Source organism: Equus asinus, chromosome 2 (assembly GCF_041296235.1).
Source record: "Equus asinus isolate D_3611 breed Donkey chromosome 2, EquAss-T2T_v2, whole genome shotgun sequence".
Taxonomy (NCBI): Eukaryota; Metazoa; Chordata; class Mammalia; order Perissodactyla; family Equidae; genus Equus; species Equus asinus.
Window position 1 is genome coordinate 146,475,118 of NC_091791.1, and position 12,287 is coordinate 146,487,404.

General features: G+C 36.8%; 1 protein-coding gene across 1 annotated transcript in view; it reads right to left on the minus strand.

Annotated features, from left to right (window-relative positions):
* Window positions 1-12,287, minus strand: part of AP4E1 (adaptor related protein complex 4 subunit epsilon 1) — a 55,857-nt gene that overhangs the window by 11,671 nt on the left and 31,899 nt on the right. Inside the window, exons 14-16 of the mRNA XM_014852394.3 lie at window positions 11,335-11,637; window positions 8,729-8,843; window positions 3,992-4,115 (exon numbers count right to left, since the gene is read on the minus strand). Coding sequence (XP_014707880.2) covers window positions 3,992-4,115; window positions 8,729-8,843; window positions 11,335-11,637 — 542 coding nt within the window. The remainder of the gene's footprint in view (window positions 1-3,991; window positions 4,116-8,728; window positions 8,844-11,334; window positions 11,638-12,287) is intronic.

The window sequence follows — 12,287 nt, forward strand, 5'->3', positions numbered from 1 at the left end:
TAAGGAGATCAAAAATGAAATCTGGTCAATTTAAATAATTGCTAAATAGTTACTTTCTTGAGGCATTTTTAAAAACACATCTCTGCCATGGTTTTTCAGAAACAGCTTTCATATTACATCCCATATTCCAGAAGTAAAACCTAGGTCTCTAGATTTTATTTTAATTATAGCCAACCTCCCTCCACCCTCCAGCCAAAGGATTTAAAGCAACAAAACTCTAGACTTAGTTAAAAATTTCAGATCATTTAACTTTCACTTAGTTGCTTGAATAAGTTGTCCAAAAATAGAACTACTGTAAATCGGTTCCTTTCCCCCATTGATTTTTCAAAAATATCTTATCTTTAATTCTGAATGCGTTACAGATCAGAAATGACTCAAGTTTCTTAGCTATAATCACTCAACAAAGGAATTAACCCTACATATTCACTAAACCCTAAAAATTCACTAAATAAAATCCTGTTGAAAGCAAAAAACATCATTCAAATCCACTACTATGTGTAAACTTACCTTTAATCCACAAGATTTTCTTAATATCAACACTAGCTACATTTTCAACTATTATAAATGTAATTTTATAAAAATGAAATAAGGTTTGATCTATAAAAGAAAACAGTAAGATTTCTGGAAAAAGCATCAAGGTTAGGAGTTTTCTATACCTGAGTTGAAGAAGAGTTAAAGTAGTGATTAGAATTTGGACTCACCTACAATTATCCCAAAAGTTACAGCTGTGAATCTAGAGTGAATAATATAATCATAAGCGCTGGCTGAAACAGCCAAAGACTGCCTCTGTTGTTTACATATAAAAACTATGTGTCCTTGGCACTTGGCTCATTTAAGCATCTCTGTCATGGTCCAAAATAGCATTTTGAAAATTTATATTACAAGATAGGCAGATCATGAGATGAATCTAAAAGAAAGACTCAGAAATATCTGTACTAATTATTATTCCCTTCTAATTTGCTGGAATCATGAACAATCTGATTTTCTGTACTCTGCCAGAAACAAAAACAGGTAGTTATACTTCATATTGAGTGAAGAACTGATACTATTAAGCACAAATGGGCTGAACGAAAATCTGAATATTAATAAAGCACACCCTACAGGAAATTAGTCCATTCCTCCTCAATCTATTTTACTGAAGAATGTTTCTTTACAAATATCTTCCTTTCTCCCTGTCTTTCAGGTACCAAAAGAGTTTTCTAAAAGTTGTTAAAAAATAAAAACCATTAGTTATCTATCAAACCTCTTAGAAGAAAACTGATTGTCCTTGCATGAGCAGATGTGAAAGTAGTCATGGGAACCACTAAACTGAACACCAACATCTCTAGGCTGCTCAACAGCAGCAACTCAAAGGGATTCATGAATGCCCACAACAGGATTACAGTGCTTCTGTAACCCTGTTTACCAAAACAAATCCTTTAATTATTAAGGAAAAAAAAGAGCAGCTCCCCAAGTTCCACTAATAAATGATCCAACTATTAGTTTAACCAAAAAAAGGCAGGTACACTGGACACTAGAATGCTCCATCTAGATCCCCCTTCAATGAAGCACTTGTTGCCCAGCTGTTGGGAGTGCAGGCCCCTCTGGAATCGCCTCGGCCGCAGAGGGCCACCTCACCCGAGATCACACCCCTTCCCAGGGCAGCCCACATCCAGTGACTGATCCTGGCCACCCATTTTGGCCTAACTAAGGACAAATCTGAAGGGCCATTCTAGCTTCAGACCTCCCCGTAGGGTCGGGAGAAGCTGTCATTGGTACTGCATCACATCTCATCTTCTTCCTCTGCCCAAACCTGCTCCTTTCCCCTTCCTTCCACAGATGTTGATCCCAAGGGCACTCCTTTATATTCTGCATGCTAAATTCCACCACAGAATGAGCTTCCGAGGGAACCCAACCCACAACAACGGGCAAAATGAGAAAGGGGAGGAAAAATAAGCCTAAAAGGAGTCTTGACTTATTTTAAAGATTTTTCTGGCTCATTTCATCTTCATACATGCCTATTATCAACACAAATTTTCTCTGTCATGCATTACATATAGACAGTTTAAAAAGCAGGAAAATAAGAGAACAGCAAAAGGCCATTTCATACACAAAATACACTTCTTTATGATACAAAACATAATGTAAAAGAATTTTTTTAAACATGAGTCATCTTTGCCTGGATTTTGACAACAATAATAATATAATTCGTGGTTTTATATGGTATATTGTATTGTTTTTAATCAGACCATTCAAAGAAAGATGTAAATTCTGGCCAAGCAACCTTCAAAAGATTAGGGATAGACTTTAATTCAGCTCTAGGAATTCCCATTTGAGGAAGGGTACTGCCCCATAACAGGTCTTAAGGTAAGAAATTCTAAATTGGGCTTATTCCCAGTTTGCCAGAGACTGCAGAAGAGCGACTGTCTCCTCTCTAAAGCTGATTACCTTGCTAACTACCACACGGGTTCCTAATCTGAAATAATGTATGAGCTGTGGTCCTCTTTGGAAAGAAATTTTAAATTCATCCTTCATGTTCCATTTCACCATAATACAGCATACGTATAATTCCTTAGCAGCTTTGCCAAATGTCATTTCTCTGAGGGTAAGACATGCATATGTACAGGATTTACAAGGCCCTGTCAAGTCCCCTAGATCCTAGCTCAACACCAAAAACGCAGATGCTGTCACCTATTGTGCAGGTAAAAGGGACTGTTTAAGCTTCCTTCCCGGGTTTGAAGGGTTCCTGTCTCTCCTTCCCTTGCCCCTCTGGTTCCATTTGGGGCACTTAATTGCAATCACATGCCCACATGCTCCCCATGCTTGGAATACCAAAATTAAATGTCTGGGAAAGAAAAGGGTGAAAGGGTATCAACAGAGCAGGAAAACAAAGGCTAAGAAAGAGAAGTTGAATTTATGCCATCTCATGCGACATATTTTACATTCCTCATAATCTATGTGTCATTCTTCTAATAAATGCTTCTTATAACTATCTCATTGGAAGACTGACAAATGCAAAGATGAACATAAAATAAGGAGACTGACTCCTTAATGAACACATGAGAACTCAAAATTCAAATGGCATCTTTCAAAGTTGTCACCTTTGAGATTTTATCACATTTATTCCAACCATGCTGCCACTTCTCAAAACATTTTTTAACTCTTTTAGAAAAAGCTCCTTCACAGACAAGAAAGCCATTTTCATTTTCTATGTCACATCAGTATACTATTGACCAAAGTTATCCAGACTGATCACTAATTTTATTTGGTAAACTCAGCTTTTGCATAATGATGATCATGATGGCAATGACAATTATTATTAACAATAGCAGCTACCATTTATCAATCACTTACTATGTACTGGGTTAGATGAGGCACTTTACATTCATCTCATTTTATTAACTTAATCATGCTTCTAAAAATTATTTATTTATATTTCCAAAATCAAAATCTAAAAAGGAAGAAGATTTGGCTCTATGTGAGACATTTAGACAAACATGTCACGAATTTTTAAGGTGGCTGGAAAGAGGCTCTGAAAGCATTTTGAGCAAATCACAGAGCCTCCCGAAGTGAAGTCAGTTTCCTTATTTTATGTTCATCTCTATATTTGTTAATCTTCCAATCAGATGGTTATAGTAAGTAGATTATGAAGAATGTAGAAAGATATGCTGAATACTCACCACCTGGTTATATAAGTTTTGATACAGTTTTGATTTCAAAAAATATATATATGTATATATGTGTATATGTGTATATATATTTATACACATATACATACAATATGTAGTAATAACACACATATCATTACCTTGTGTACATCCTATGCTGTCTTGGAAGTAAGCAAGCTCTCTTGAAGTATAAGGACAGACTATACAGTATCAACATCTTAAGAGCAATAAATAGAAACAACTGAAACAACAGCCCATGCAGAATTTAGCTTTCAGAAACCCTTCTATATTAAAAGACAGTTAAACACTCCCATGTTCTCAATTTTAATAGGAAAGGAACTTACTCTTTCAGCCCTGTCTCCGCACTATTCCCAGATATATCTGAACCAAGAGAAATGCCAGCCGGAGATTGTCGTCCAGTGAAGCCAGATGAAGAAAAGGAAAGTCCATATGGTTCAAAATTGAGAACTAGAATTTTAAAACAGTAACAGAGGTTCATATTTAAAACAAAGCAAAAATTATGGGGAAAAAAAGCAAAAATTATCAGTTACCATTCACTACTGAAATAAAATAATTGAAGACTAGAATGCAGTGACAACTTTTAAACTAGAAGGAACTCTGGAGATAATCTAATCAAATATTTATAATAATAATAATAAAGTAGCCATCATTTATTGAATGTCTACTACAGTCTTCATACTATTTGTTGATCAAAGACAAACAGTCCTTCATTTTTATCTTTTTACCTCCCTTAGAGAGAAAAAAGGATTCAATTACGAAAGACAGCTGATAAACCAGGTGTACTGAAAAGTCGCTGCTCTCATGCAAAATGTTTAATGAACTATGAATGAAGAGATGACTATGTTTTGCTTAATGAAAGGCTCTTCAGCACATTCCTATACCAAATGGATTGATGGAAGTCCTCAGTGTGAAATCTCCCTTACTGACAAAGAACAAGGTTTACTCAGGTTCAGATCCCTTTGAGTCTGTATACCCCAATGAACTCAACCAGAGCCATAAAAATTCATATCGTTACTGTGACAGAGCAGATGCCAATATACATTCTCCTCTTGTTTCTAGTAATAAAACCCTCCATTCATAGCTGGGTACATGCCACCAAGAAAAGAGATGACATTTCCAGACTCCTTTGCCCTGTGACTGAGGTCTGGCCAATGAAATTGTGCACACATTTTGTGCACAACCTCTGGGAGGAATCTTCCTGAAAGAAAAAACATCTTTCTTCTTTCCCTTCCTCTTTTATATTCATGAGGCCATCAGAACGTAGGCTGCCTACATCTGGATTTCTTTAATGGGACAGAGCAATAACCTTCTGCCTTGTATAAGGCCCCACTTTGTTTTCTAATACGCCATTTAACTAAACCTAATCTAACTGGCACATTTATCTTTTTGGACGGTCTGGATTATAATACAAAGGACCTTCTTAAATCATAAAAAGTATCTTCGAGGGGCCAGCCCCATGGCTGAGTGGTTAAAGTCCTGCACAGTCCACTTCAGTGGCCCGGGTTCACCAGTTCAGATCTCAGGCAGAAACATACTCCACTCATCAGCCATGCTGTGGCAACATCCCACGTACAAAATAGAGGAAGACTGGCACAGATGTTAGCTCACGGTTAATCATCCTTAAGCAAAAAAAAAGAGGAAGACTGCTAACACATGTTAGCTCAGGGCAAATCTTTCTCACCAAAAAAATAGGCTAGAAAATGTAAATGTGAACTTCTGTAATTATTGTCCTCATTTTACAAATGAGGAAACTGTGGCAGAGAGTTTGTCACGAACATACCCAAGATTACAAAGGTAGAAAATGATAGAGCCAGATAAAAAATTAGATACTCTGGTTCCAGAGCTGCACTCTCAACTATTATATTACACTATCTCCTCCCAAGGAAACAGCATCTAATCCTAAGAGTACTAAATAAATACTTGTTTGTTAGCTAAATGATTGATACAGAAGAGGAATCAATGTGAAGAAGAAATAACAATGGGCTAGTTAATAATCAGAAGAATTGAGTTCTTGATGCAGGCTGGATGTCAACTAAGTGTATGAACTAGACCTTAATTTCTTTGTAAAGTGAAGAGTTCGGACTAGATCAGCAGTTTCCAAACGCTGATTTAAGAACCAGCATCAAGCTGACTTCATAGAATCTCCCATGGACCTTTTTATACATACAGCCAAACCTCCAGAGGTTCAGATACAGAATGTATACAAGTAGGGCTCAAAAATCTGTATCATTTTTAAAAACTCTCTTTGTGACTCTCATAATCATTTTTGGACCACTTGTCTAAATCTTTCTAAAGTCCTTTTCAGCCACAATATCCACTCATTTTAAGCTTTTCAATCATCTAGTTTAACCTTCTGTCCCACATTGGCCTCTTTCTAATAGCACCTGACAGTCAGTCATCCAGACTCTGCATTAACACTTCCAATAACAGTAAAATGTTTCCTATGCACAAGTAAAGACAAAAAGTTTAAACCAAAGAGTAACTAAAGATAAAGAGTTTAAGCAAACAGCAGAAAGAATTCAAAATTAGAGGTAGAGAGTTTGAAAGTAGAAAGAAAAAGACTAGACATGGAAGAGGACATATCTGGAGAATAGTCAGATAAAATCCAATCCTAAGACAAAAAAATTAAAAATTGTCATCAAAGGAAGGCCTGGAAAGGTTTGAGAATGAAGTTCAAACGACCTTATTTTCATTCTTTAGTGAAAATTTCCCAAGATCCTTACAGAGGTGAATGACTGGAAGGGCCAAAGATTTTTAGGAGGTAACTAGATGTGGAGGAGCTCGTGTGCACTTGGGGAGCTAGAGGAGAACAACGGTGCGCAGGAGTCAGGAGAAGGAAGAAGAGGGCTGAACCGCAACTTAAGGAACACAGGGAAGTTCACCAGAGGAAGAGTGAGGGCACAGGGCAATTCCTGCAGAAAAGCAAGCACGAGCTGGAGGCGGAGAAAGTCCTCAGGAGTCGCGAGTTACTGCAAGTAATCCAGGTGAGAGATAAGATATAAACCATCCTGCGCATCAGTGAGTAACTCAATATTTAACCTCCGTGACTTTATACGCACACTTCTTCTTTATCTTACCTTGTACCGCAGTGCTTTTATACCTTCATCATTTGGCTATACTTCTCTGACCATCCCCAACTGTTATTTTTTTTTATTTTATTTTTTGAGAGACTAACAATCTCAACTTGACGTGGTTTTCTAAGAGCCATGGTTTTGTAGACAGGAGATTACACTGCTATTTCCCTTTACTATTTCCACTTTTATGTAACATTGGGGTTACAACATATTCAAATAATGTTTTAACAGAATAATCCAAACTCATGCCTAAATGCTTTTCTTGAATGGTAACTGGTAATAAAAGTTTGTTTCCCACTATCCTATTTTTGCCAATTTCTTTAAGTACCATTCATAAAAGTGACATTTAACTTGAATGATTTATAAAAAACTTAAATAAGATCAGTATCAGAATTGCTGATATTTGAAGGATTCCAGAATTAATAACTTTTTAGGCAGTAAATACCTATTTTTCCCCTACTCTTTATTTTCTAATAGCCACTCCAATTCTAAGATATATAATTTTATAACTTATTCCTCAAGTATTTATTAAGTACTTGCTATGTCCTGTCTTGTAACTGATTTTCTTTTCCATGATATAACAGACAGTCTAAATTCATAAAATTTCAATTTACTTTAGAGAACTTTTGAAAAACAGATTTGGGAGGAGAGAGGAAGAGCCTAATTTGAGCGCTTAAGCTCATTTATAATGATGGTTCTATGGAAAAAAATGTACTTGGCAAAGGAATGGATTAGCTTGGGGAATTCCAGGGCTATCTATTATATTTGTGTCAGCCACTTAACTTATTTTAAGAAAGAAGACAAGCAGTGCCAGGAATTAGGTCTTGTCCTATTTCCCCTTCCCTACCCTACTCTTGAATAGCAACAATAGCACCTGATGGCCCCTAGACATTCGAAAATAAGGAAATATGGCAATTAGACCACATCTCCCACTCTGGAACTCCAGATTTTCACTCCACGCCGTGGATGTCATAAGGCCTCTATATGCACTATAGTCAGAGGTCAGGCAATCGTAATTCATAACTTTATTTTTTCCTCCACATATGCTATCAATATATCAGGCATTAATAGGAAGGAAATTGATTACCCATTGAAAGAAAATTGAATTTTCTAGGCCATTAGGTATCACTATGCTAAATACTATGTCAAAAATCTTAAAAGAACAAATACTTCTGCAAAAAAGATAACATCAAGCCTATTATTAGTGTTCATACCTTTAGGTCTCATTTTAGGATCAACCATTTAGTTGTATTCGTAGGCCTAGCACAGAGGCTGAAAAATAATACGTACTCAACAAAATCATTAAATGATGAATAGGGAAAAAAAGACCTTTCAACATTCAGTATAAAATTCTGAAATCCTATATATATAACATTCAGTGGTCTCCCTTTATTCATACACATACTTTCCAGCCACCAGCCAAATATCTCAATGATTTTCTCTTTATCAAAATCATGACAGAAGTCTTTCACTGACAGGCTACATTTCTTAAATGTAAAGTTATTCTTTCCTTTCTTAGCTTTCCTAATTTCAGTGATCAGATATTTTGCTGGAGGAAGAAGTCTAAGATACTTAAGATATACAGGACTGCTCAGAATGAAAACGAAACCCACCAGTCCACAGTAACCACAGTTTCTTTCTGAAACTTATCCACTGATATGCTCACACTAGTATCTGTCAGCCTTCTAGCACAGTGACCAACATGATAATTCCACCTTCGAGTTCTTTCAAAATTCCAAGATGGCTGTCATATCTTAGGCACTTATGTATATGGAGCCTATGACTTTGGGAATACCTCTAGGCTAACTTTTTTTTTCTGGGTAGCCAAAGACCTAGTCAGGCTGGTAAATAAGTTACAAGCACATTTAAAGAGGGATAATAAAAGTAAATATCCTCAGTTATTTACTTACATGATGATAATATCTATTGCATTAAAAAAAATGATGTCCCTACGATCTAGTTTATTATAAACCCATGAAACATTACCTTTTCCCTGAGAAAGCTTCTCCTCCTGCCGTTGGTGGTGAGGTTTGTAAGGTGCTGCGCCCTGACTGAGTTCTTCAGCCACAAAACCATCCAAAAAAGATAAAGAAGCATCTACCTGTATTAAAATGAAGCAAAAATTAGGAATTAAAAAAATTTACCTCAGGGGCTGGCCCGGTGGTGCAGCGGTTAAGTTCACACGTTCTGCTTCAGCGGCCCGGGGTTCGCCAGTTCAGATCCCGGGTGCGGACCTATGCATCACCTGTCAAGCCATGCTGTGGCAGTCATCCCACATATAAAGCAAAGGAAGATGGGCACGGATGTTAGCTCAGGACCAGTCTTCCTCAGCAAAAAGAGGAGGACAGGCAGCAGATGTTAGCTCAGGGCTAATCTTCCTCAAAAAAAAAAAAAAATTTACCCTCAACAGTAGATGGTACCTTCACATAAGTAATTTAGGCCCATATATCCTAAAAATAATTTTTAACAGAAAAACAGAACTTCAATTCTAAAAAGCACTATCCAACTCTCTAGCTTTCTGAAACATCTATTATCAAATGAATCAGCTAAGAATCTAACAGTGTAAGTCATTTGCAGTTATTACTAATTTCATTGCATTCAGAACACGTTTTTGAGCATCCAATATGTTAGGACATCATGTTAGGTGCTTTGATTGAGTCTTCACACATTTGCACTCTCATAAAACTTGTAATCTGCTAGAGGAGAAGACATACACTATAACTACAGTGTCTGTATTTGTTTCCTGCTGCTAGGGGCTAAAAACAAAGTGTTGACAAGGCTAGATCCTTCTGGAGGCTCCAGGGGAGACTAAGTTCCTCGTCTCTTCCAGCTTCTAGAGGCTGCCAGCATTCCTTGGCTTGTGGCCACATCACTCCAATCTCTGCTTCTCTTGTTACTCTGCCTTCTCTCTGACCTCTTGCCTCACTTTTATAAGGACACTTGTGATTATATCCTGCCTACTCAGATAATCCAGGATAATCTCCCCATCACAAAATCTTTAACTTAATCAAATCTACAAAGACCCTTTTACCAGGTAAGGTGACATACCTACAGGTTCCAGGGATTAAGATGTGGACGTCTTGAGGGGGCCATTATTCAGCTTCCCACAGTGCCTTTGATTTAACTATCCTATTCCCTTCCACCTGAAAATGCTTTTTCACAAATCTATGGAAAATTACTTAATTTCAGCAGGAATAGAAAGGTACAAGAGAAGGATTAAATGAAAAGAACTAAGAAATGAAGAGAGATTAAGAGAAAAGGAGAAAAGAAAAAAGGCATAGAGAGAGAAAAATAAGATATACACAAGAGGATACAGCAGTGATGACCTCAGAAACCACAGATTTGCTTCTCCTGATTTAGCCAAGTGTATGCAAACAGCTCAGATAATTTAGAACAGCAAGTAACTCAAATATTTAAGTCACATGTCACACTCTGAATTTGGAAAGGTTTAGTTTATTTTTTCTTTTTTTAATATTTACTGTCCAGTCCTTTTTTTATTTTTTAATTTTATTTATTTTAGTGAGGAAGATTGGCCCTGAGCTAACATCTGTGCCAACCTTCCTCTATTCTGTATGGGACACCGCCACAACATGACTTGATGAGTGGTGGGAAGGTCTGCACCTGGGATCTGAACCTGCGAGCCCCAGGCTGCCAAAGTGGAGCACGTGAACTTAAGCACTACGCCACCAGGCTGGCCCCTGGGAAGGCTGAGTTTCAACAAGATTCTTAAGGGATGAAGCTATGTCATCATTGTTATCTTTTATTGGAGGAAAGGGGAAGTGCAATTACTTCCTAATTTAATACTATATATAGCATATTTATTCATCATTTCAATGAATGTCTCTGAAATGCATACCAGATGTTAAAGCAAGACCTCTGCCCTTGAGGAGCTATTGAAAGAAGTAATGAACAAGGTTCAAAATGAATGCAAGCCACGAAAATCTCAATCAGAATTAGTGAGAACACTGCCTATCCTCTCCTCTTTCTCAACTATATGACATCTAATACACAAAAATTTGAACAAATCTGGTCTCCTTTCGGAAGTTTTCTGATTTACACCAATCTGAGGAAGAGACCGGTACAAAGTCAGAGGGTGTGTAGTAACTGAGCACTTCGGGTCAAAGGAGGTGGTGGCTGACAGCAGGTGGGAGAAGGAAAGCTGGGTGATCAGGTTCCAAATGGTAAAGAATTCAGATAGTAGATTGACAAAATAAAATGGAGAACTATTTTTTTACATTCTCACAGAAAACAGAGTAATAATAAAATGACATATTAGAGAAGTCCAAAGGAGATAAAACTAAAAAATTCTTGAATTATGATATATTAAAAGAGATTGTCACTGAATATAAATCCCTTCACTGCAGTTCTCCAGAAGAGAGACTCTTCTATTCCCGACTATCAGGAATTTAGGATCACTACTGAACGGAAGCTCTCAAATTCTGTCTCATGCTAATGTGAGGAAAACTCCAACCTTCATTTTAAGTGCTACAGAAGCTATATTTTGATATATTCCAGATATATCACAAAAATGCAAGAATTACTCTGTTTAAAAACAATGCACTTTTTAAAAAGATGGAATGCAGATGCCTTACCACCATGTCTTCACAACTCTTGTCAACTGGAAGCAAGCTCTTCATAAGTTCCACATTCTCATGCAAATGTTTTAATTCAAATGCATGTTGTCTCATACAAGTATCCAAAGATCCAGTAAATTCTTGGATTAACTTCTCAACTACGTTAGAAGAGTGTGCTTGCGCCGTCAACTTGGTCACAGCAGCAATTAACCAGGCCTTTGTTTCCGAAGAGACAGAGTCATTCATGAGTAACTTGTAGAGCTTGGTTATAACTTGCTCTGGTGTTTCCTTATCTAAGAGGTAGGAATACTCCCCTAACACCTATGAGCAAAATAAAGAGATGTTTACATACAAATATCAAGTTATATAGCAAACTACACTCAAAAACCTAAATAAAGTGCCTACTGCCAGACTGAATTTAATCCAGACTAAACATATTCTCACGGTGAAGAAATTTTTGGATAAAGACACAATTACACATTTCAGGCTCAAAATTATATCAAGAATTGGAAGTCAATACAAAAAGGTTTCCACATCTTTATCATTAACAATATATAAAGCAGCATACCCTTACAAGTTAGGTTTCTTCTCAACTTCCAGGTTTGGTTGTTGGTTTTTACAAGCACTTTCACATTGTTACTGTTTTCCAATAAGCATGTAAAAGAGTAGTTCTCACATGCTAATATGCATAAGAATCACCTGAGGTGTTTCATAAAAATACAGATTTCTAGGCTGTACCCCAGATATTCTGATTCAGTATGTCTGTGGTGGGGATCTAAGATACACGTTTTGAACAAGTGTCTGCTGATTCTGATCTAGATGATCCATAGAAGAGACAATGAGGAACAGTGATCTGTTACATATCTTTTTTTTACATCTAACTTATCCAGGTGATATATAATCCTATTGGTCTAAGAATCATTAATAAACTGATAATTCATGGAGTGTGAGATCTTTCCTAAGTGGTATTT